The sequence below is a fragment of the Hyperoodon ampullatus genome (genome assembly GCF_949752795.1).
Source record: "Hyperoodon ampullatus genome assembly, chromosome: 11".
NCBI lineage: Eukaryota > Metazoa > Chordata > Mammalia > Artiodactyla > Ziphiidae > Hyperoodon > Hyperoodon ampullatus.
The window spans coordinates 24,755,916-24,782,992 of NC_136924.1; the positions used below are offsets into that span (position 1 = coordinate 24,755,916).

At 40.1% G+C, this 27,077-nt stretch overlaps 1 protein-coding gene across 2 annotated transcripts in view; it reads left to right on the forward strand.

The window, feature by feature from the left end:
• The window catches only part of ANO4 (anoctamin 4), a gene marked incomplete at both ends in the record, with an annotated part of 224,573 nt that overhangs the window by 97,049 nt on the left and 100,447 nt on the right, over window positions 1-27,077 (forward strand). For both annotated transcript variants that reach the window (XM_079714090.1, XM_079714091.1), the window contains 4 exons: window positions 17,228-17,334; window positions 21,040-21,095; window positions 23,589-23,710; window positions 26,901-27,035. In XM_079714090.1, the coding sequence (XP_079570216.1) occupies window positions 17,228-17,334; window positions 21,040-21,095; window positions 23,589-23,710; window positions 26,901-27,035 (420 nt within the window). The remainder of the gene's footprint in view (window positions 1-17,227; window positions 17,335-21,039; window positions 21,096-23,588; window positions 23,711-26,900; window positions 27,036-27,077) is intronic.

Here is a 27,077-nt window from a genome sequence, read left to right on the forward strand (position 1 = left end):
GCTGTACAGCACAGTGACTCAGTTATACATACATATGCATTCTTTTCTATATTCTCTTCCATTATGGTTTGTCACAGGATGTTGAATATAGTTCCCTGTGTTTTACAGTAGGACCTTGTTGTTTATCCATTCTCTATAGAATAGTTTGCACCTGCTAATCCCAAACTCCCAACCCATCCCTCCCCCCACTCCCCTCCCCCTTGGCAACCACAAGTCTGTTCTCCATGTTTGTGAGTCTGTTTCTGTTTCGTAGATAGGTTCATTTGTGTCATGTTTTAGATTCCACATGTAAGTGATATCGTATGGAATTTGTCTTGCTCTTTCTGACTTAACTTCACTGGTAGGTAAGGTATGCATTCTCATGGCAGAAAAAAAAAAAGTAATTGTCGAGCCACACAATGGCTCTTAAAATTTCTGCTCATATTCCATCTGCCAAACAAGTCTCACAGCCAAGCATGGTAATAGGGAGAGGAATTATACTTCTCCCCAGGGAAGGGGGCTGTAGGTCCTTGATAATGGGTAGGGATATATAATCCTCACAAAGAAAAGCAGCCAATTAGGAAAAATAATGCAATTTACCTAGGAATAACCCACGTTAGTATTTTTTTTTGTCCTGTCACATTTATATAACACAGTAGTCTGTGAGCTCTTTCAGGGCTCAGATGGTGTCTTATGCTGTTTTGTTTTGTTTTGTTTTAGAAACCTTTTAGTTTTCTAGGAGAGGAAGTTTCCATTAAAGTTAGCAAAGATTCGGGCAGAAGAGAGCGAAACTCTGTGGGACAGAAATCAGACATGGGATTGGAAGTTTTCAAAATTCAACTTCATAGACCATCTTTTTCTTTTTCTTTTTTTTAAAATTGAAGTACAGTTGATTTACAGTATTATATTTCATGTGTACAGAATAGTGATTCAGTATTTTGCAGATTATACTTCATTAAAAGTTATTCCAAGATCATGGCTGTAATTCACAGTGCTATTCAGTAGTACATCCTTGTTGTTTATCTATTTTATGCATAGTATACCATGGCGGTATTTCTTTCAGATTAACAAACAGGACAGGTAGATGTCTGCTTATGTGGTATGTGATTTCTAAGAGAAGGAGTCAGCCTCTTCCCCTGACCTGTTTCTTTCTCTACCGTCCTGTATCACTCAGGCTCCATTCAGGAAAACTGAAACTCAGCAGTTATTTTAACAGAGGTTAAGGCGGGGAATTGATTAGGTAGATATCAGAGAACTAACATGTCACCCAGGGAGCACTGAGGCCACACAGAAAATAACTTCAGGAAGTGAAGCAGCTACTGCTCCAAGGGCCAGAGGAACAGAAGGAAGAGGGTGAGGTTTTCGGAACCTTTAGAAGCTCAGAGGAGGAGCCCTGGAGCTGAGCCCTATACCTTTGAGGAGATGCTGCCCTGGCTGGTACCTCTGGGGTATGGGACAATGTAGTGAGTCTAGTTTGGGGTATTTTTTCAAAGATGAAAACTGGAACCAATTGCCACGATGAGGTTGAAGAATCACTGCTGGGGTGACATCAACAAGGAGAACGGGCAAACAGGAAAGACCGAGTCTCCTTGCCTCCATTTTTTTCCCCTTCCAGTGCCTCCTGCTGGGAGAACATATCAGAGAGCCAGACGCAAAGTAGAATTGTCGTTGGCAGGGTCCCTGCTCCAACACATAGAGAATATAGAAGAGGGAAGCTAAGAGATAACTTAGTAAGCAGTACACTCCCTAATACCTGGAATTTTACAGTACGAACTTTAATCCTTTGGCTAAAGTCATCCGCATTTAAAATAAAAAATGTCCCTGGGAAAAGTGAAATTTTTAATGTTATTTTTCCTTTATATCCCATTATGAATAAGTTTATCAGATCTTTTCTAGAGAGTTAAAAACAAGGGGAGGAAGGAAGAGCCCTAGAGGGGGTACTGTCGCTGTAGCAGGAATAGATAGAGGTTGCCACTAAGATGGTAGAGAGGGGGAAAATGGTCAAAAAAGAAAAAAAAAACAGGGATTAAGGAAGATAAATTTTTACCAAATTCCAAATTTTGTAGATGCTTGACATAAGTTCTAGGTCTTTGCTGATCACAACAACCAAAATAAACTGCAGGAAAGTAGACAGATCTGTCCCTTTGGTCAGCGCTCGGACCTACTCAGCTCCAATAAGGGAATATAAAAACAAGACCCATGACCAAGACCAGACTAAGACAATAGCCATGGATGAGTCACTGAATGATTAATTTACACAGTGACAATTACTTAGGTAATTCAGGAGAAACCTTACTATTGACTGAATGACAGTTAGCACCCTAATTAGTAGAAAGCTAAGGCCTGGGTTATCCTAAATTGGATTTTTCTGGTCTGAGGATTAATTAGGAAATCACTTATGTTTCCAAACTTGCGTGTACAGATTTTTAAAAAAATTATTTCCTCTTCATTCTGGCTCACTTGAGTGGCAGATAAAAGTGATCTCTAATAAATTTAAATATTGCAGTGCTTTCATGTTTCCATTCTGAATATCCATTTCAATTCAGTCAGCGTCAAGCACCATTTCTCTGACAGGCACTGTGTAGGGCTGGACAAAGATGAATGAATCACAGTTTTTGTCCTTAAGGGTTAACGGTTGAGCTCACAGAGGCTCTGGAGTTTTGGGGTCCTGGACCCCAAATCCCAGCTCTGCAAATCACAAGCTGTATGATTCTGAGCTTCAATTTCTTTACTCATAAATTGGGAATAATAATACCCATGTAATATTGTAAAAAGTAGCAGCACAGTATTTAAGTACATATGATAAATGTTCAATAAATTTGTTATTGTTAATAATATATGTACCTGATATATAAATAGATAATTTTGATATATGTGAACTTTCTCACTAAAGATGGAGATACTGTAGGATTGGGCTGAATTGTTACTAATTCCAGGATATCACTTTTTTCTCTCTTCTTCTTCCCTCCATCTTTTGCTCTTCCTGCCACCTCCTCTTCCTCCAGAATTATCCAGATAACTGTCCATCTCCCTAGTTTGCTTGGTTCTGTGTATACCTAGCCAACATCAGAGATACTGTTTGGCCTACCATGTCTTAACAATAGGCCAAGTGGATGCATATTCTTGTGTTAGGTGACTGACATTTCAAAAATATTTGATTCAAGCAATGATTCTCCCACCTTTTTTTACAATGACACACGGGAATGGTTACTTATGCAACACACTCCTTTGTGCTTTACTGTTCCTCTAAACAGTACGTTGGTTTTAAAAATTAATTAGAATGGATTTGAGGTACCTTTATAATAACATCAATTTACTCCCATATATTCCATTCCCAAATTTAGGCACTTTAACTGTTACTAGTATCAGATTAATTATGACACACCTCACCACTAATCATGTCCTGCTGTGACATGTGGATGAGACTCCCAAGTTTGTCTGTTGCTTCTTTCTTAAAACCTGTCCAAACGAACATACCAGAAATGCCACTCTTAGATATGTTCTTTGAGAAACACTTGCTCATGTGCATTTCATAGCATTATTTATAATAATAAAACATTAGAAATAGCTTAAATATACACCAGCAGGAAAGTGAACCAACAAACTGTAGTGTCCTCATACAACAGACTTCTAAGCAGCAAGAAATATGATTGGACTAGAGCTCCTTTTGTCAACATGAATGAAACTCACATGGTTGCACAAGGAAAGTAAGTTGCAAAAGAATGAGTAGAGCATGATACCATTTCTGTAAAGTTTCTAAACATACAGTCTAATGCTGTATTTTTAGGAATACAACATTTTTGTGTATCTGAAAATATTTTATTAAAATAAAGACTTTTTAATACTTGATTTCAAAATAGCAGGTACTTATTTATCAGGGTGTGTTAGAACTTTGAGGATCAGTAATCTTTGTAAAAAGTGTCAAAGACAGAGCTAATAATATCATAAACCTACCATTTATGAGTACAGTGTGTACATGAGTACACTGCAGGCAACACCTCCTAATCTTCAAACCTCTCTCTGAAGTGGGTATTATTGTTGACCCATTTGAAAGATCAGGGTACTGAGGCTTAGAGAAGTTACTTTTAAAAATTCAAATAGTTAGTACTTGGCAGAACCAAGACTCTAACCCAGGTTTGTTTTACCTTGAACCAATAAAGTACATGCTATTATAAGAGCTCTTGGATTCATAAAAAGTATTCTATCTATCCATGAGGCAGCTTCTTCCTTCTGAATTGTGAGAAAATAAATTTCTGTTGTTTAACCTACCCAATCCATTGCACTTTGTTATGGCAGCTGTAGCAAACGAATACACGTAGTTGTTATACTTCATTTGTAATGATAGTTTGACTAGGTATAGAAATCCTTTTCCCTTAGAATTTTTAAAGTCTTGATCCTTTGATTCTAAAACTCAATATTGCCACTGAGAACTTCAAAAACATTCCAGTTCCTAATTCCCTCTATGTAACTTGTTTTCTCCTCTATGGAAGCTTGTATGATCATTTCTTTGTCCCCCATGTTCTGAAATATCATGGTTATGTATCTTGATGTGGCTCTGTGGTCATCTATTGTACTGGTCCCTTTCAACTTGACCACTCTTATCTTTCAGTTCACAGAAATTTTCTTGAATAATTCTTGAATTTTGTGGATGAGTTGTTCTCTTCTCCTTCTAGAATTCTTATTTTTCAGATATTGGACTTCCTAAGCTGAGACTCTCACATCCTTATCTTTCCTCTCTGTTTGTTATCTATACTTTTTTGCCCTGGGAGATTTCTACAACTTATTTTCAAATTCTTCTATTGAGCTTTAACTTCTGCTCTCATTGTGTTTTAGTTTCAAAGGACTATTTTATTCTCATAAGGTTCTAGCTTTTTTTTTTTTTTTTTGCCTCTCACTGTTGTGGCCTCTCCCATTGCGGAGCACAGGCTTCGGACGCGCAGGCTCAGCGGCCATGGTTCACGGGCCCAGCCTCTCCGCGGCATGTGGGATCTTCCCAGACCGGGGCACGAACCCGTATCCCCTGCATCGGCAGGCGGATTCTCAACCACTGCGCCACCAGGGAAGCCCTAAGGTTCTAGCTTTTTAAGATCATATTTTGAGCTTTTTTCACAATTGCATTATCTTCTTAACTCTGAACATAATGATTTTTTAAATTGAGGTATAATTGACATATAACACAGTAGTTTCAGGTGTACAGTATAATGATTATTTGTATATACTGCAAAATGATCACCACAATAAGTCTAGTTAACATCCATCACCATACATAGTCACCAATTTTTTTTCTTGTGATAACTTTTAAGATTTACCCTTAGCAACTTTCAAATATGCAATACAGTATTATTAACTAAAGACACCATGCTGTACATTACTTCCCCATAACTTATTTATTTTATAGGTGCAAGTTGGTACCCTTTGATCCCCTTCACCAACTTTGTCCACCCCCACCCTCAGTAACCACCAGTTTGTTCATTTGTTCTCCGAATCTAGGAGTTTGTTTTCTTTTTTAGATTCCACGTATAAGCAAGATCATAGGTTATTGGTCTGTCTTCCTCTGACTTACTTCACTTAGCATAATGCCCTCGGTGTTCATCCATGTCGTCACATGGCAAGATTTCCTTCTTTTTTATGTCTGAGTTATATATATACAACACCACATTTTCTTTATTATTCATTTATTGATGGACACAGGTTGCTTCCATATCTTGGCTATTATAAATAATACTGTAATAAATATGGGGACACATATATCTTTTCAAGTTAGTATTTTCATTTCCTTCAGATAAATACCCAGAAGTGGAATTGCTGCATCATATGGTATATGGTAGTTCTATTTTTAATTTTTTGAGGAACGTCTGTGCTGTTTCCAATAGTGGCTGTACCAGTTTAAAATTCCACCAGCAGTGCAAAAGGACTCCCTTTTTTCCACATCCTCACCAACACTTGTTTCTTGTCTTTTTGATAACAGCCATTCTGATAGGTCTGAGATGGTATCTCATTGTGGTTTTGATTTTATTTTCTCTGATGATTAGTGATGTTGAGCATCTTTTCATGTTGGCCATCTGTATGTCTTCTTTAGAAAAATGTCTATTCAGATCCTCTGCCCATTTTTTTATATCAGATTGTTTTCTTGTTTGTTTTTTTTGCTATTGAGTTGTATGAGTTCTTTATATATTTCAGATATTAACCCCTTATCAGGTATATGATTTACAAATATTTTCTCGCATTCCGTAGGTTGCCTTTTCATTTTGTTGGTGGCTTCCTTCTCTGTGCAGAAACTTTTTAGTTTGATGTAGTACCGCTTGTTTAGTTTTGTTTTTGTTGCCTTTGCTTTTGGTGTCAAATCCAAATGAATCATCACCAAAAGCAGTGTCAGGGAGCTTACTGCTTATATTTTCTTCTAGGAGTTTTATGGCCTCAGGTCTTACATTCAAGTCTTTAATCCATTTTGAGTTAATTTTTATGTATAGTGTAAGATAGTGGTCCAGTTTCATACTTTTGCATGTGGCTCTCCAGTTTTCCCAACACCATTTATGGAAGAGGCTGTCCTTTCCCCATTGTATGTTGTTGGCTCCTTTGTCATAAATTAATTGACCATGTGTGTGGGTTTATTTCTGGGCTCTCAGTTCTGTCCCGTTGATCTTTGTGTCTGCTTTCATGCCAGTACCATATTGTTTTGATTACTGCAGCTTTGTAATATAGTTTGAAATCAAGGCATGTGATACCTCCAGCTTTGTTTTTTCTCCAGATTGCTTTGGCTATTCAGGGTCTTTAGTAATTCCATACAAATTTTAAGATTTTTTTTTTCTATCTCTGTGAAAAATGCCATTGAATCTATAGATTGCTTTGGGTAGTATGGACATTTTAACAATATTAATTTTTCCAGCCTATGAGCATGGAATATTTTTCCATTTGTGTCTTCTTCAATTTCTTTCATAAATGTCTTACAGTTTTCAGTGTACAGGTCTTTCACGTCCTTGGTTAAATATATTTCTAGGTATTTTATTCTCTTTGATGCAATTGTAAATGAGATTGTTTTTTAATTTCTCTTTCTGAGAGTTCATTATTAGTGTATAGAAATGCAACAAATTTTTGTATATTGATTTTGTATCCTATAACTTTACTGCATTTGTTAGTTCTGACAGTTTTTTACTGGAGAATTTAAGGCTTTCTATAAATAATATCATGTCATCTGCAAATAGTGATAGTTTTACTTCTTCCTTTCCAATTTGAATGCCTTTTATTTCTTTTTCTTGCCTAATTGCTCTGCCTAGGACTTCTAATACCATGGAGTTTGGGGGGGGGAGAGGGGGTTGTCTTTTTTCCTCCCATTTTTATTGAGATGTAATTGACATACAGCACTGTATAAGGTTGAGGTGTACAGCATAATGATTTGACTGACATACATCATGAAATGATTATCACAATATGTTTAGTGAACATCCAATAGTATGTGACTAAAAGTTACAACAGTTGGCCTCTTGTCTTGTTCCTGATATTAGAAGAAAAGCTTTCAGCTTTTCATCATTGAGTGTGATGTCAGTTGTGGGCTTGTCATATATGGCCTATTCATAATGATTTTTTAAATATTTCATCACTCTACATAGCCTAATTTCCTCTAACGTATTTCTTTCTGATTGTTTTTGTCTCTGCATTTTTCTCTATCTTTTATGTTAATAGATTTCTTCAGATATGTAGTAATCTTTGGCTGGCTGTCCATATTTAAGAATAGGAAATGCAAAACTTGAGAAGAAGTTTAGAGTATAAGGTGGGGCCTGTCAACTGTGGGCTTTGTGGCTGGGTAGTTTTATTTTGGAGTCTCCGATGTCACTTTAGATTTTTCATCTTAGGCTGGTCGAATTCCCCAGAGAGGTCTCTGCCAGTCTTCTGCCTGAAAAGTCAAGGCCTGGCTGCCAGTGTTATAGAGCCTAAATGGATGAAGATAGCTGGGAGTCTCAGCATCCAGGATGCAAATATTCACTTGATCCTCCAGAGTTCACTATGGTACCCCTACTCCTAACCATGCCTGATGTCTCAGTTCAGAGACTATATTACCCTACCAAAAAAAACAAAAAACAAAAAACAAAAAAAAAAACTCCAGTACTCTGTTAGAGTACAAGTGAGGATCTAGGGATCTGACTTCTTCCTCAACAGCTTTCAGCCAGTACTTATTTTAGCATCCCCTTCAGCCCACTTCTAGAGGTCACTGGTGCCCCAGTTCTACGATTTTATGAGATTTTGTAGCATAAATATAATTTGTCTTGGTTCTCCCCAGAGCTGATTTAGTATTCAGCTTTTTCTGGTCTCCTAACTGTTACCACTTGTCGGTCTACTTTTCTCATTCCAACATTTTCTTGCTATTTTCTTCTGCTGTCCCCGTCCCTTGAGTGTTACACCTTTATTTAAACACAAACACACACACATTGCTATTATTTTCATGGGGTTTTGAGAGAGAGAGAAATTGAATACAAGTGTTTAATTTTCCATCCTTACCTGAAAGTCTCAAGAGCACGTATTTCTTAATTTGTATTTAACATTCAAATAGAAAAGGTGAGATTGTGAAGTACAATTAAAAGTGACCATTGGAATAAAAATGTCTCACATTACTTTTTATTCCAGTAGCTTATCGCCTAAAAAGAGGCCTGAAAATTTTTACCAGTCAGGACTCTGAATATTATATATTTAGTTCGATAATCATCTCATCCTTTTCCTCATAACAAGTATACTTAAGAAGTTAGGGGAGGGCTTCCCTGGTGGCGCAGTGGTTGGGAGTCCGCCTGCCGGTGCGGGGGACGCGGGTTCGTGCCCCGGTCTGGGAGGATCCCGCGTGCCGCGGAGCGGCTGGGCCCGTGAGCCGTGGCCGCTGGGCCTGTGCGTCCGGAGCCTGTGCTCCGCAGCGGGAGAGGCCACAACAGTGAGAGGCCCACATAACGCAAAAAAAAAAAAAAAAAAAAAAAAAAAAAAAAAAAAGAAGTTAGGGGAATTCCCTGGCAATCCAGTAGTTAGGACTCTGTGATCTCACTGCCAAGGGCCCAGGTTCAATCCCTGGTGGGGGAACTAAAATTCCACAAGCTGTGTGGTGCAGCCAAACAAAAAAGTTATTGCACTGCAGTTGCCTAAAGCCCCCAAAACTATCAAAATAGGTCTTGTCGCATAAAAAATTAATTGGTTGCTTTGTTCCTACTTAGATTTTCACTAATTTGAGGACATAATTTAAGTGACAATTAACTGTATCACCTTTGCTTCTCTTTGTTAAAAAAAAGAAAAGGGAGGTCTCTATTTAAAAGTCTAATTAAGAAAGTTTCCTGAAATATTTATCTTTAAGGCATTAACCTTCACTTTTCTTTTTGTATTATGAAATAGTACAATTTCCACCATCACGAAAGACTGGTCTGTTGGTCATCTACTGCTATGTAACAGTAAAACTTACTAGCTTAAAACAGCACACGTTTTATTTGCTCATGATTCTTTTGTGTGAGCAGTTTGTGCTGGAATCAGCTGGTCAGTTCTTCCACTGGTTTCAATTGGGGTCAACACGTGGTTGCAATCATCTCTTTGCTCAGCCAGGCTGGACAGTCTGAAATTCTCTCCCTTACATGTCTGGTGGGTGGTGCCAGCTTGTGGCTGGGTTTCTCTCTCTACGTGGTCATTTATCTTCAGAGAGGCTAGCTCAGGCTTCTGTATGTTGGCAGTCTTGGGGCAGTGTTCCAAGTGGACAGGAGTGGGTGCTCAGAGCTTGGACCTCAGCTCAGAACTCAAGAAAAATCACTTCTTCCACATTCTGTTGATGAAAGCCAGTCACAAGACATACTCAGATTCAAGAGGTGAAGAGATAGACTCTATCTCTTGATGGAAGAAGCAAGAAATTCACATCACAACGGGATGTGTATATAGGAATGGGAGGAATTGTGACCATTTTTTGCATTCCACCACAGTCTTCCCTCTGGCATGTATTTTATTCACATTTCTCCCACAGAGAAAATATGCTCATTCCCATTTCAGGATCCCCAGAGTTCTCATCCCAATATGACATTAGGCTCAAAGTCCAGGATCTTTCGTTCCAACATCAGGTTCAATTGGGGGTGAGAATCCTTGGAAGCAGCTCTTCAGGTATAGTTCTTGGACCAGAGACCTGTTAATATAAAAGTCAAACTAACTGCCCCTTAACTTTGCAACAGACCGTGAGGAGAGATGGGCCCAGATAATTATAATAGATGCTTCTGTTCAAAATGGAGAGCAACAGAAGCAGAGCAGTTCTAAAATCCAGTGGGGCGCATACTCCAAGCCCCTGTACTCTAGGGCCAAGAAACATGCCTTGATTGATAATCCGTTTCTGTTTCTTTCTTTGCCATATGCCTTAGATTTTTAAATTTATAGAAGTCAGTAAGGTGGCTATGAATCTAAAATACTTATACAGCACCATCTATAGGTAGTTAAATGCTTCTTGAGAAAGTTTCCACTTGAAGTTTTAAACCATGGAGATTTTCATATCTTGGAAGACACTTGTTTATTTTATCAATTTCAGAAATTTCATAAGGTAGGTATTAAACCAAAATTTTAAAAACCTCTTCATTGCCTTTATTTCCCCCAAAGTAGTAACACATACGAAGAAAGCATAATTATAAAATAAAACTGATTTTCAGAATCTTTAAGGTAGAGAAAAATGTAAAATTTATCTGTGATATAATCTGATGATCTCTGAAACATTCAGTGGGTCTCTAGGCATTGAAAACACATGGTCTAATTATTCACTCGGGCCCTAGAATAAGGAACAAGGCAGTCTAAGCCCTGCCTGCAGGAGAAGGGGGCCAGACAGTGAACGTGTAGATACATCTCTCCCCACCCCTGCCCCAATTAAAAAAAAAGATTCAAAGTAAAACTCAAGAAGAAAATAAAACAAGGTAATAGAACAGAGAGGGAGTAACTTGTGAAGCAGGAGAGTGACAGTCCTAGCTAGGATGATAAGGAGGTGACATTTAAGTTGAGACCAAAAAGTGATGCAAAAATCTAGGAGCAGCATGGGCAAAAACCCTAGGCAATAACAAACTGGATTTTTTCCAAAGACAGAAAAAAGGGCAGTGTTGCCGGTTTACAGTGACCAAGGGGAAGAAGAAAGGAGATGAAGTCATTGGTGTAAGCAAGAACCAGACCATGTATGAGCATTTAGACCATGGAGAGGTGTTTGGGCTTTATTCAAAAATCGGTGGGATGTCACTGAAGAGCTTTAAGCAGAAGAGGGATAAGATTTTATTTATGTTTTAAAAGATCATTGCCTCATAGATTCATAGAGAATGAACTAAAGAGAGAAAGAGTGAAATTAGAATTGTCAGGCTTTGGAAACAGCTTTGAAGCAAGAAGTATGAGAAAGGATCAGATTCAGGATAACATTTGGGAAGAGGAACCCAAAGAACTTGATTGGACATCAGATATGAGAGACAGAGGATCAAAGATAATTTCAAGTTTGTGACTAGAGAAATTGGGTGCATAGTAGTGCCATTTTTTAAGACGGAAAAGACCAGGGAGAAAGCAGGTTTTTCTTTTACAAAGGTGCAGATCAAAAGTTCTGTCTGGGACATGTTGGGTTTGAGTTGTCTCTCAGACTACAAATGTGATCTCAAACAGACGATTGGACGCTATATCCAACTGCCTACCAACTAGGTTTAGTGATCTATCTCAATAATTTATCGTCTCGCTTTGTGACTGTCTAATCCTGTCCTTGGGCATTATGACCCTCATTTTCCTGACAGATTACTGTGTCTCAGAGAGACTCAGTGACCTCCCCAAAACCACACAGCTAAAGGAGAAGAGCAGGACTTGAATTCAGGTCTTCAGGCAACCTGTACATGGACCTGGAGGGCACACTCACCCCTCGCCCAGTTTCCTGCTCCAGTTTCTGTAGTCAAAGGGGGATGCAAGATAAGGACCCCATCATTAGGCTCTGCCTGCATACTCAAAGTGTTGTCTACAGTTTAGGCAATTGTTTATCTGCACCGTCAATATCAGTTAGCTCCCAGCCACATGTGGCTGTTTAAATTTTAATCAGTTTAAATTAAAGTAAAAATTCACTTTCTCAGTTACACTAGCCACAGTTCAGGTGCTTAATAGATATATATGACCAGTGGCTACCATATTGGATAGCACAGATATAGAACATTTTCATTATCTTAGAAATTTTTATCCAACAGTACTGGACTCTAGCTAATTCAAACTAAAGTAATTGTGAAGACAGTGTAGTCTTATCCTCATAGCTGTGGCCTAAGAGGAAAGTTTAGGGAAAAGAAATGAGTTGTTATCTGGTTTAAAAGTGGCACGCTTCATAAGCTGATTTTATACCCGGCTCTAAAAAGCACCTTTCCCCAGTTCACACCCTTGAATGTTGGCGTGTTTCTCATTTTATCGAATAGGAATATATAAGAAAGGAGCTGGGTTCTTCCCACTTTTGCAGTCCCCTAATTAAAATACATGCATACATAACATCCACGTCCCTTCCCACCCTCCACCCACCTCCATGTATAACACCCTCAACACACAGTGCTTTGCACAGAGCAAACAGAATGCTTGACTGCTAAACAGCCAGCATATTGTGATACTCTGCAACACTGCCGTGGACAGCTGGCCACAGGAGAACATATCAGTAAAGAGCAAATAACCACAGCCCCAGGAGGTCTGGAGTTAAACCTCAGTTTCACAGCGTTTTCCTTTTCTATTTCATCCCTCCTCGAGTAAAGGAGGTCAGAGCCTTCCGAAGTAAAAACCAAGAGCTGTTCTCCTCCAGGGAAGACAGGAGGGTAGAGGTCCTGGAGGGGGTCAGTGGGAGCTTCAGGCTCAGGTCTGCCCATTACTTAGTGAGCAGGGCCTTCCTCATAGGGCAAGATGGAAGCATTCAGAAAGCCCCCTTCACACACATGCACACAGGCAGACCTTCCAGCAGTTCCTTTTACAAAAGAATGGGAAGATTTGGAGCAAGGCATTTGGGGGTTTTTTATATTTATTTATTTTTGGCTGTGTTGGGTGTTTGTTGCTGCGCACAGGCTTTCTCTAGTTGCGGTGAGTGGGGGCTACCGTTCGTTGTGGTGCGCGGGCTTCTCATTGCGGTGGCTTCTCTTGTTGCGGAGCACGGGCTCTAGGTGCGCGGGCTTCAGTAGTTGTGGCATGAGGGCTCAGTAGTCATCGCTCGCGGGCTCTAGAGCTCAGGCTCCGTAGCTGTGGTGCACGGGCTTAGTTGCTCCGTGGCATGTGGGATCTTCCCGGACCAGGGCTCGAACCCGTGTCCCCTGCATTGGCAGGCGGATTCTCAATCACTGCGCCACCAGGGAAGCCCGGCATTTGGTTTTTTAACCCTTTCTCAACACCTGCTGATTGTATGACTTTGGGCATGTTACAGAATTCCTCCAAGGGGTAGGATAAGGAAATAGATGTTTAGAGCCTTAATCATATGGTTGATCCTCCACCAATTCAGCAGTTTATTCCCCTCCTCACCACTGAGGGTGAAAGTAAGAACAACCTAGAACAGAAATTGCATTTTCCCTTAAAATTTTCTTTTTTCTAATATTTCAGGTTTTTTTTATAGGTAGTACTTACTTATGATAAAAATGTCTTAAGTGTGTACAGTGAAGTTTCCTTCCTACCTTCCCAGTTCTTCCCAGAGGCAACCAGTCTTTCCAGATGTTTATATATCCTTCCATGGTCATTCTATGCATGCACCAGCAAACATATATGTCAACACATATATCTATGTACTCCTTTACATGTATATGTTTTCCTCTTGGACACAAATAGCTGTATGACTGTTTTGAACCTTATTTTTGCCCTGTAGTGTCTTGGAGATTTTTTATGTCTACACTGAGCATCCTTAATCTCTTTACAGCTGCAGTGTTCCATTGTAGAGTTGTACCATTATTTGTTTATCCACTCCTCTGCTGATGAATTATTTAGGTCATTTCCAGAGGTTTGCTATTATAACCCATGCCACAATGAACATTCTTGTACATCTGTCACTTTGCACATGGGTGAGCATACTTGTAGAATAAATTTCCAGACAGGAATTGCTAGATCAGAGGAGATGTGATGAGGCTATATGAATAATTTTGATAGACCTGGTCAAGATGCCTTCATACAATTTGTACTTGTTTGCTGCCCAGCAGCAATGTGTGAAAGCAGAGCTGAGTTTCTAAGCCTTGGTGGAACCCTCATACCTCAGAGACTGAACACCAAGTCTTACATTTCCCAAAACAGCTCCACTTACATGGTGTTTGTGTGTGATTTCATTTGAAGAGGATTGTTTTGTAAGTGGCTAAGAAAAGCTTGAGAACCGTGATGTAGGAATTCATCACTGTTCTTTCTCTTAGCCCTCCAGTTTGAAGAAGTGACAGAGAAAATGAGATTGCTATACACCCTACAAGAAGATCCTTAGACAAGTAACATGGAGAGAATAGTTCATATGGTAGCTGGAAAGATGGAGTGGGTAGAAAGATTTCTAGGAAGCAGAAATAGAGGCCAAGGTATAATGAGATGAGAGTTAGTCTCATAGGCCCCCACGTTAGCTGGGGTTCTCCAGAAGATCTCATTTGTTCTCATTTGAGCCAACTTTAAGGGCTTATCATATGCCAAACCCCGTACCAGTACTGGAAATAGAGATGCACATGGTCGGTCCCTGCTCTGAAGAAGCTCTTACAGAGAAGACAGTCATGTAGGCAGACAAGTTCTATATAATGTTATAGAAACAACAGCAATGATGACAGCTAACTCTGAGAGCTGATGAAATGCCAGACTCAGGCTCAGTGGCGGTCCTCATCCCAGCTAATTCTGCAGAAACCCTATGAAAATGATGACAGTGCTATCCCATTTCACAGATGAGGAAACCAAGACCCAGGGAAGTTGAGGGACAGTCCCAACACCACACAGTAAGTGGCAAAGCTGGGGTTCAGGCTGAGGTCTGTCTCACTTCAAAGTCTTAAGGGAAAGTGGGCGTGATGCTGAAGCTAAAATTTCATCTCTCTCCTTCATGAAATGGTTTTTCTGCTCCCTTCTCTTTTCGTAGCACCACGTTACTCTTCAGGGTGCATGTGGGGGAGTCAGGCAAGAACCCCGGAGGGAGATGTGACCTGAGCTGAGGCTCTAAGGATAAGTAGAAACAAGAAGAGCATTCCCAGCAGAGCAACTCTTGGGCTGGTCCCCAGGAGAGCCAACGTCCAGGAGTCAGAAGTTTCTGCCCCAGGGAGGCAAGTGAGTGGCATGGATAAGATGACAGCCTCTGGAGCCAGACTGCCTGAGTTCAGATCCTGGCTCTGACCCTTATTGAGTGACTTGGGTGCATCACTTAACCTCTCTGGTTCTTCACCTGTAACACGGGGCTATACAGTACTGACCCCCCGGCTTTTTATAAACATGGAATGAGTTACCATATCTGGAGCTTAGAATAGTGCCTGGCAGCACATGCTCTATATATTTGTTCCCATTGTAGAATCTCCAGGATCCAGGTACAACCTAGATGTAAAGAAGAGGAAAACAAAATTGTGAAGTTCACCTGTGATGCTTATTATAGAGAACTGTTACATGAGCTCCCAAAATGTAACGGGGTGCTATCAAAAACAGAAGGAAGTGGAAAACCATTTAATGGAGGAGGGACATGCACTTTTAGCCCAGAATTGTCTTGTCAAGCGTGGTCATGCTTATCAGCTTTCAGTTATCTGAAATTGTGAGTCAAAAATGGGCTTCTTTATTTGTTGTCTACTTCTTTATGACATCTTTATTGGCATTAAAGTGTAGTGGTCTGTCTCAAATAAGGTGAAAAAGCAGAGGAGGATAAAATAAAAGGAACCGCATTTGATGTAACTCTTAGTTTTCCCCTCTTCCTCTTTGATGTCATAAAATGTTTTCAGAAAACCCTAGAGAAGACATAAGATAAATGCTGCAGCTTTCTCATTTACCCACATAGCATTTGTCTCTCCTCCACCAAGTCAAATTACTTTTTTCCGAGAACAATATTCTGTAACAGAATACAAGAGAAGTAGAAATGAGAGGAAAGCCCTTCTCCAAGAAATCGGTCCATGTGATTTACATTTTGTCTTCATATTCTCTGGCCTTTTTCTCCTTTACCCCAAACTCACATTCCCAGTTCTATTCCCAAGCCGAACCCCATGCTTGGACCACCCTTTCTCCAGGCCAGTTTTATCTCCGAATGATTTGAGCAACACCTAAGAATTCATCTTCTTGGGAAAAGAAATTTTAATAGAGAGAGAGGCGAGAGTACTGAACTCTTTGGGTGGCAGAAGTGCAGCTGGAGGGGTGGCGAGACTTGCTGAGGAAGGTGACTTCTGAGCTGGATTTTGAGGGCGATGGCTGCCACCATTGATAAGCCTTGCATGGTGTCCAATTCATGCCAAGTACCAAATAAAAGTTTGCTGAGTTAATAAACCTTATAATTTATGAAGCAATTATACTTTCCCAGTATCTCTAATATTCTACCATTTAACACATTCTTGTGGGGGGAAGACCTGGCCACTTCATGCTGCATTGTATGGCCCTGGAAGCTCTATCTGTTACCTGGAGAACCTCTCAGTAGTGTAGGAGCACCTACTGGGAACTCAGTGTTGGGGGGGGTGTGTGTGTGTGTATGAGTCCTGTGAGAAACTGCAGAGGCTGGGTGGGCCCTTGGCTGAGAGAGCAGCAATCTTAAGTACATGCTCTAGAAGAGAGGGGTGCCCCTTCCAGGAGGGGAGGAACATGGGAAAGGAGTGGAGAGAGGCAATTTCTAGAGACGTGCCTCTGACCTCACCCCTGAGCCAGGCCAGAGCTCATTACCTAACTCTTGTGTCTATCACCCAAACCAGTTTCAGATATTAAAATTCCTGAAAATGACATGGGAGGGGATGAGGTAGATGACAAAAGGAGATAAAAACAAAATGAATTTTTAGTTGAATTTATCTAATGACCTTACTGAGAAAAAAAAAAAACAAGATATGAGGCTTAGCCTTGGTATTAGTTGAAAGTGACTTAATTTCATTTAGCTACAGCTCTTTCCTGACATAATGATGTGAATGTTCTCAGGAGGCTGAGAACCAAACTGCTGAGATTTGTGAGCCTCTTGCCTCTGGTGTGACCTCTGGGTTCTCTCATGCTGTTCCAGACATATGCTCTCTGTGACAGATGGAAGACACCTCTATCTAAGTCACACCAAATTATATCAAAGATTAGATCCCTTGCCTCCAATTAATCCTCAACTTGTGCTTTCAATATGTGTGTGCAGCTTCATCATACACAACAAAGACACTTTCTTCAACAATGCCACGAGAAGTAGAATTGTACATCATATTTTGCAAAGAATAAAGTATGAAGAAGGAAAAAACAAAATTGGTAAGTAGTATATTAGTATAACAAGCTACATTTGATTTGGGGGATTACAGACTCTATTGTTTGGTTTTATTAAGTTGATATCAATTCTAGAAATGCTCATCATTCATAAAGCCTCTAACTGCATACTCCCCTGATGGATAACTCAGAAGTGTAAAATCTTAATAGAATCCTTAGATCGCTTTTTAAAAAATAACGTGGCATCTCATTTATCTAAGATCATGGAGAAGTGCTCTCAATTCAACAAATATATAAGGAGTGCCCATTATGTGCCAGGTGCTGGGTGAGGTGTTGGGGAGATGAGCACCATTCTCTCCTGGAGCATATGTTCAAGGAGTTAAAAATGGACAATAAATAAGTAAACACAACACATAACATGAAGAAATCGAAATGGATGATGTTTCAGAGATAGACGGCTAAGGGGTGGGGGTGAGTTCAAGCTGAGATGGATGGAGTGGTCAGGGAAAGCTTTTCTGAGACGCTGAATTTGCACTGAAACCTGAATGACAAGAGGGAGCCAGTGTGGGAAGTTGGAAGAGCAGGTGTTCCAGGCACAGGGAGCAGCTAAGGACAGAGAAGAGCCGTCACACACAAGTACATCCTCCAAATAATCACCACCCCCAGTAAATAACCTCCACACATTACATTTGGGGCATTTGTACGAGAGTCTTTCCGTAATATATTACCAAATATCCTTCCTTATTAAACAGATTACTATATATCAGGAGGATTTAGGTGGCTTTGTTTTTGGGTATCTCTGTCCCGTGAGATTTTTATCAATACTTTGAAGAATGACCTATATCAGTCAGGGTCTAATCAGGACACAAAAGCCACACAGAATTTGAACAGGGAAAGTTCATATAAATAACTAACTGTGACAGAGGTTTGGAGTTCATGGAGGATTGGCTAGTAAAGGGTAAGAAGAACTCTAAAGAATAGAAGAAGAGCAGATATTAGGAGCAGCCACCACCCCTACAGACACTCCCCACAACAAAGCTGAGATGCAGACCTTGTTGGAAAGCGTGCAGCTGTGGTTCACTAGATGGCAGAGCAGTTTGCTGGGGCTTCTGTGCCAGGAGGACTCTCTGCGGATCTGCCATCTCACGTACTGGGAGAAGCTGCCTGGAGGGGTTCCAAGGAAGCCATTCATTGGGAGGCATTGCACCAGCATTATTACTCTGTGAAGCTGTTCAGGGGGACACCCGCCCTTAAGGAGGTGCCGAGGCTGCTGGCCACCAGGCACTGCAGGCGCTGGATTCCACAGAAGCTATGAGCTGCAGAAGCCTACTGAGAGGAGCATGCTAGCACCAGGAGGACAAACTCCTTCCTCCCCCATTGTCCCTGCAGTGCCTTCTACTGACAAAGCTTAACATTGTACCACCTGGCAAAGGAGGAATATTTACAAGGTCCAGCTCCATTATTGCAAAGCAGGCAATGAACCTGTATTTGGAGCTAAGGGGCAATAAATTGATACCTGGCACATAGCCTAAACGGTCTTCTCATCGGGCTTTCAGGTGGGATGGAGGCCGGAAGGATGCATTATGTTAGTCATTGGAGTCAGATCCTCATAGATCTCAGTGATCTGGAAATCTCAGCCACATGCAAAAGATGGCATTTAATAGTTGTAAATGTAAAGTGCTGCACTCAAACTCAGCGAAACAGCTACCCTGATACCGTGTGGGAGAAATGTTGCTCAACACATCTTGAAGACGGATAGACTTGGGAGGTTGAGTTGAATGCAAGTGTGAGTCACTGGTATGCCGAAGCTGCAAAACACTACTTTGATCCCAAGCTGCATAAATTAAAATACTATAGGGAGAAACAGATACCTAGTCCAGATCTGAATACACCTGGAATCATATGTTCAGTGGGTGTAGGTGGGTATGGTGAAGTTGAATGTGACTTAGGGCTTTCTTGACTTCGATGGGGTTGTAGGTTAGCACGTTCTGATATTCTCTGCAGCAGTCATCCATCCTTGGGACACATTCTGCCGCCCCCCCAGCCCCGTCCCCAGTAATGTCCTCCATGGCCATTCTAGCTCCAAGGATTTCCTCTTCTGAATTCCAATGGCAATTATTTTTGCAGTGTCTATTTGACAATCATGTACAACTCTTCTTTCATTATGTTGAATTATTTACTTTCAATGACATTATGAAAATTCTACCAACTAAAGAGAACCACTGTTGACATTTTTGGGTACCAAATAACTTAAGTATCACATTAATTACTCTTTTCATTTTTATACCCCATTTGTCCACGTGATTTTTTTTTAACAAACTTAGGATGTGCTGTACATACTTTTATCATACTTTTCTTGGTTAACATCATATCAGGAACATGCTAGAAAACAAGTGAGTGGAAGTGAAATGATTATGGCAGTAGCTATTCTGGATTATTTCATAACATGCAAATAATTTTTAAAAACAGTCCCTTCACTAATATTGGTAGTATAATACCAGCACACCTCACAACTCATTATAACATACTAGGGTATTGAGAATCTGCAGCTAAAAATGGCTGATCTAGATAATAAGCTCCTCAATTGTAAATAAGTTGCCTTATTCACCTTTATATCATCATTGCCTAGCACAGGCATATAGGAGGAGTGCTTGTTGAACTGAATTGAAAATCTTTAAAATATGATCAATGTCTAACCATCAGCATTCTTACACAATCAAAGACTGTGTACAGTGAGGCCATATAGCAATTATTGTGCTTAACTTTTGCATCTCAAAATGTGGGCTATTTTTACAACTAGTCAAGATGGAGACAGAAAAGGGGCAAAGACAATAATTTTTAAATGTTTTGAAAAAACACGAGAAGTGTAGTATTGTTACTAGTAAGAAATGATCATTGTAAAAGTTTCTCTCATTTGATGAAAGAAGGAGAATTCTCTTCAAGAACCCCAGTGCTTTGAAAATCAGTAATGACAAACTGAAAAAATATCTGGTTAGAAATAACCAATCTCAGAATAAATTACTAACCCAAGATCAGACATTATGCTGAAAAATATGGAGTAGAACTGTAAATGCTCTGTTGACCCAATGTTTCATTATCATCTTTGGTTTCATAGATAAAAGAAACAACATGTTAGAAGAAAATTTAAGTTATTGATAGAATTAATGTTTATCCTGTGTTATTTTCTGCCTGAAACTCTTTCTGAAAGTGGCATCTTGCATGAGCCAACATTGATTAGAGATAATACAAAAATACTGTCTGTAAACATGATTTATAAGGGTATTTCAGTGGAGCAAAAATTACCACTGTGTAAGTTTTTCAATTTCACTCTGAGTTTATTACAACTCTGAAAATCAAACCTAGTGAAATCCATTTTCAAAATAGAGCAATTAATAGATCAACAAAGATTTATTTAACAATATAAGTGCATAAAATAAATCTTGAGATGAAGGCGTATTTTCAAAACTGGTGCTCAAAGGGGAAGTTAGTAAGGTGATAGCTTCTCTATGCCAAGCACCGTGCTAGGTATGCTTCACTGTTTTGTTTCTGTTTGAAAACCTGATTTTCTAGTCCTTGATTCCAGTTTCCTAGCAGGTAGCAAAACTTTCTAAGCTATTGTCCCCAAGTAGTTTTGAACCACTTTTGAAAACGTAGATTGTTTTCTCCAAAAACTACCACCCTTACATTAGTCTTACATTGTGAGGATTTAAACTCAGTATTGATTCACATTGGACTTTTTTATTGTTATAGGTCTGAATCGTTTGCTTACTAATGGCTCCTATGAAGCTGCATTTCCTCTGCACGAGGTATTGTCCTGCCTTTTCTCCTTCTCTGTCAATTCCGTGTTATTAAATCAGCTTCTGGGGATAGTGATTAATTGAGTTTGTTGATATATTTGTTCAGAATAATTTGCTCAGTGGGTAGTTGGGGAGGGCCTATTTGCATTGTGATACCTCTCCCCCAGAGTAGATTTATTTCTCTCTGTCTTTTTATTCTAATTGCATGAGTACTTGAATCAAGAGTCACTCAGTTGGGCTTCCCTGGTGGCGCAGTGGTTGAGCGTCCGCCTGCCGATGCAGGGGAAACGGGTTCGTGCCCCGGTCTGGGAGGATCCCACATGCCGCGGAGCGGCTGGGCCCGTGAGCCATGGCCGCTGGGTCTGTGCGTCCGGAGCCTGTGCTCCGCAACGGGAGAGGCCACAACAGTGAGAAGCCCACATACCGCAAAAAAAAAAAAAAAAAAAAAAAAAAAAAAAAAAAAAAAAAAAAAAAAGAGTCACTCAGCGTGAATTTAGAGGAATAGCTGAGGGACCCCAAGTCATAAAATTAAAGAGACATTGAAAATTTGCATGAGGCGCCAGACCCAGCAGGAAAATGTCTCTGAAATATATAGTCTCTGCAACAAAAAATTTTATAGCTAATCCTTAGAGAGTGGGAGGAAGCCATTTTGCAAAGTCTCTAGGAACTAAAGGATGATAAATAGAAATTAATAGTATTGTACTTATTGTTGCTTAAGATGTATAAATTTTTATATTCTCCTTATTTACTACATGGTCTTTGTCATCTATTAGGACTTTTATAAATGTAACTGTGATTACCCTTAACTCTGTTTCCCCCATTAGACTTTGGGTAATTTAACCCAGAATTCACTTTATATACATGGGTTTTCAGGGACGTAATTCTCATGACTGGTGAGAGATTACTGTCATTTTCATGTTATTGAGCCTGTACCAGTCGCAGTACAACACAGAGAACACAAAGATAAATATCATAGCCCATATCCTCTAGGACCTCACACAGTAGCCAGGGTGAAACTACTGTTAGAGAGACTTTCAGAAAAATCTTCTATGAGAAACAGTGTTAACAGCTGGCCAATTAAGCTTGGAGGACAGTTCCAACTATCCACCAATGGCAAGTCTTTCCAAAATATACTTCTTATTTGGCTTATGGTGTTTCTTCTCTTGATTTTAAACACCAGGAGGATGGAGAGGATGGTGTAGAATTTTTAGGCCTTTTCATTAAGGAGACTAGAGGCTTTCATCTGAGGCCCTATTATAGACAGCCGTGAAACCCTTTTGGAGTGATCCTTTTTGTGTAACAGAAGCAAGTAATTTGACACAAAGGTTTTCTGGAGTCACACACAGGTGTTTCTGAATGTTAAAGACAGATGTCCCCAAAGCATATCATGTGGTTATTAGTTGGCATTGCCCCCCAAAAAAGGGTTTCAGTGATGACTTCATCCTCCCCCTGCCCATCCCTTGCCTACGGTAAGGGCAGTGTCTGAGCAGTGGTAGGTGGACAGAAGTTTCTGTGCAGGCAAGTGGGTGGTGGACATCTTGCTAAAGCCCTGTATTTTATAAAAAAGAGAGCTTCCAAATTAGTAATAGCAGCTGCAGCAATAACATAATCGTTCTTTTGACTTTTTGCTCTCAGTTTAACTTGATTATATTATTTGACCACCTAACAGCCTACGGAGGCAGGAAGCGCAGCTCTTGTTGCCTTGTTTTATGGTAAACATTTAAATAGAGGTTTAGAGGAATGTTAGAGTGAGTTGGTGTTGAGCTGAGCTAGAACCTGAGCTCCTTGTCTCTCGGGCCTGTTCACTTTCCACTAAGAAAGAGCTTCTCAAGTTAAAATGTCAAAAATTAGTTCACCTCCAGAAAGTACCTGTTCTGTTTGTGAAACTAGCAATTCCACTAACTGAACTTAGAAACGCCCTTCTCCACTGGCCCACGGTCTCCTCATTTGTTCCATGAGGAGGTTGAATTATATTTGAATTATTGTAATTTTTAGCTAACTTACCACTCTCGCATTCTAGGGTTTTCTTATAGACAAGACCATTTGACCAGGTTACAGCTATGGCTGTTTACCAGCTACTCTATCTTGAGACAAGTGGAAAAGAGAACTCCTAAGTCTTGTGCATGGCCTCTGGGGCAGGAGGCTCTATTCATTCAAACCACAGAAGAAACCTAATGAGGCAGATGTTGTTAGTTCCACTATGACCTGGGAATCCAAGGCTCAGAGAGTATAAGATCTCCTAGCTAAAAAGTAACAGAACTGAATTTTAACTCAGTTCAGACCTGCCTGATTCCGGCAAGCACGGGCTTCTTACTGCATGGCATCAACATCAAGATTATGTCCAGAATAACTAATCATACTGCTTTCCCTTCAGTAGAATGGATCTGTTTTTTCCTCATATCACTGCTATTGCTCCTCCTGCCATGAAGGCTAATATTACTATCAGCTTTTCCTTTTGGCTTTTGTGGGTATTACCTCACCAGCAGTGGTGTTTTTATCCAGGGAAGTTACAGAAGTAAAAACTCCATTAGAACCCACGGAGCAGTAAACCACCGCCATCTGCTCTATGAGTGCTGGGCCTCCTGGGGCGTGTGGTATAAATACCAGCCTTTGGATCTTGTAAGGTGAGTTTTGAACCAGATGCAAATATAAAGCTTACACAGGTTGATGAGGGCAGACTGTCAACTGGGACAAGCCAACATTGGGGGAAAAAAAAAATGGTCTGAGGTGCACAGCTGACACTTAAATCTGACTTCTTCCCAAGAGGGCAGTCTATCAGAGGACATGGGTCGTTCTTGGTAAACCTGACCTCCCTCTGATGAGGCTGGCATTTCCTCCAAAAGAGCCTTGGAAAGGGGCATGTGAGATCAGCCAGGCCTCCCCCAGGATTCCAGAAGAAGCTTATCACCCATGTGACTATTAATGACAAATTATCAACAACAGTTATAGAGAGGTAACGCTGCTTGCATATATTAGTGACAAATGGAATATTAGTTACTATTACGCAAGTAGGAAATAGAGGGTGCTGTCATTCTAGTAAGTTTCAGGCTTACTTTAATTTTCACTTAAAACTAATAACCTTTCAAGATTGTTTTAATTCTGCAGGTCAAAAGAGTATATCTGCTTTTAACCTATGATATTTGTGCAGTGAAAATGTGTGTTTTCTTTAACTGTCTGTGTATGCCCAACTTTCTGCCATGGAGGCATTATACTCTGACATCTCATTATTTATTTAGAGACTGATTATTAAGACTGAGTAGTAACAATCCACACTTCATGGATTCCTTATTAAAAAGAAAGTCATGTCTCATTTCACTAGCCAGATTTATTTCACTTTTCCCCGAGCCCTTAAAAAATGATGCCAGAGGAAAATGAAATATTAAGACAACTCACTTTACATTTCATCTCCCCGGGGAGTCATTCTTCCTTCCAGAGTCCTTGTTACAAGGGTTTACTCCTGTTGACCCAAGGCCATTGACGAATTGTGTCCCCTTCTCTGTGTGAGTAACAAATGATCCAGATGATCCGGGTGAGTGGACAGTATTTTTTGAGATGAGATCACTTGCCTTTGACGAGTCTCAATATATGATAAAATAGTAGGGAAAAAATATCAAAGCCAATTCTCTTCCCAGCCTGAGTCCCATGTTACAGGATTACATCGATTAAAAATTACAGAAGATTGCTGCAGGCAAAGCAGCTCCCATCCGTGACCGTTTCTTGACTAAGATTTTATCATTTTTCAGTGAGTATTAATTAACTGCCCATTGTGTTCCTAGTACAATGCTAAGTACTATTGGCAAAGACACACAGAAGCCATGGTCTCTGGCTTTGAGAAATGCACAGTTTCCTTCAGGAAAACCAGCCCTGCAAACTTGAGACAACTGTAAAACAAGACCATGTATAATTTGGTAACATGTGTGATGGAGGCCAAAAGTTTTACAACTAAGAAAAATGGAAAGGATGGATGTGGGCCAGTGCCCCTGTGGAAGGTGCGGAGCTGAGCCCTGGAAGAGCCATGGGATTTGTGTTGGCCAAAGGGAGGGGACATGAAAAGCACAAGCAAGGTTTGAGTGGAATGAAGTTGTGGAGCAATTGGGGAATCTCATCTCTTAAATAGTTCTTGTCCTATATCTAGATTTTGCTTCCTCCATATCTCTGGAATCTGGCCACACCCCAGCATCTCCTCTACCACTGCTGCTTCCTTCACCCATGACCTGGACTATGGCTGTTTTCCCCTACGTGGTCTCCCTTTTTCCTTTCTGGCCCTTCCACTCCATTCTCCACCCTGGAGACAGAATGTGAAACTGGTCATGTACCCGGATTGGCTACAGTCCTCTCATGGCTTTTCATTTTTCTCAGGAGAAAAATCAATGCATTTAGCATGGTCTGCAAGGCCCATCAAGGCTTATCCTGTGCCCACCTCACCAGCCCATTTCTTATTATCAGTGTTCCAGCCACACCACCCTTATTTCACCTGGTCCCTCCTATCACACGGCCTTTGTAGGTTCTGTTCCCTCTGCTGGAAACACTCTAGCCCGTCCCTAACCCCACCCAGTTAACTTTCATGCATCAGCCCAATAGTCACATCCTCAGAGAAGTCTTCCCTGGCTAGAGTTGTCAGATGGCTTTGTTATATACATGTATCGCATTGTGTTCCCCTCCTTTGTAGCTGTTTTTCCAGTTTTGTGATTATAAGCTTATTTCTTTAATTGATTTATATGTGTCTCCTCTGTCACCCTAAAAGCTTCATAGGAGGAGGGACCAAGCTTATTTTGCTCGCCATTGTGTTCTCAGAACTTAGCACAGTTTTTGGCACATAGTAGGTATTTTTTAATTTGTTGAATGAATAACTGAATATTTGTGTATATGAATATATATTGGAAAAGTCTTCTGGAAGTGGAAGGTTTCTGTTGGGACACAATTGAAGATGGGATAAATAAATAATCCATGCTTTTAGGAGCCATTGAGTACTCTAGGGGGAAAGCAGCAGACAACATTTGGAAACAGATGGTCAACATTCATTTAGAAGGAGAATAAAAAATAATTAGAATATTCTTACATTGGACTAAGAAGTAATTAACTTCTAAGTTATGAAATTTAGCTGTTGAAAGGCATAGAAAACACAATAATGATATTTAAGAAATAAAAACCAAACTTCACAGACCACAGGGCACTAAGTAGGCTGGTTAGTCTCAGGAAAATATTTATAGAGGTAGATGTCAATGCCTGTGAAGAGTCATCACTTAAAAGGGAAAGTTGCCTCAGAATTGATTCATGTTGAATCTCAGTAATTAGAGTTCTTTCTTTGTAACATCTTATGATTCTAGCATTTTAAACATCTTGTAAAACTACAAAATGTTGAAAGGGGTGTTTAAAAGTTTTTCACAGTAATTTTGTTTACTATTTTTTAAAAATATATGTAATTATAATACATGCATTACAAACACACACTCAGAAATGGCAAAAATGAGATTATGTGTTGGCACCAACTCTTCAAATTCCCCTGGTTCCTTGTCAATAACAGTATCATGTATAACTTCCTGAATGAGCTGGGTTTATTCTGTGTTTTCAGAACAAGCTTGCATATAATCCTGTTCTTTTATGGAAGGATTCATTCTGTTTCTGATCTAGAGTAATAGGAAAAGAAATTTAAGTCCAAAGCTTAAATTTGGTCAAACGTTCCATTCTCTCGGCTTACTTTGTCTGCATGGTTATCAGCAAAGCCACAACAAAGTAAAATGACTGAGCAAAGTGTTATAATGCCTAACTTTAAACACTTCAGTATAATTTGCAAGGCTGCTGTGTCTTAAACAGGCGGTACTTCGGAGAGAAGATTGGGCTGTATTTTGCCTGGTTGGGCTGGTACACCGGCATGCTCTTCCCAGCCGCTTTCATTGGATTATTTGTCTTTTTGTATGGAATCATAACTCTGGATCACTGCCAAGTCAGGTACGGGGAGCTCTGGGGAGCCTGCCTTTGCTTATATTTGGA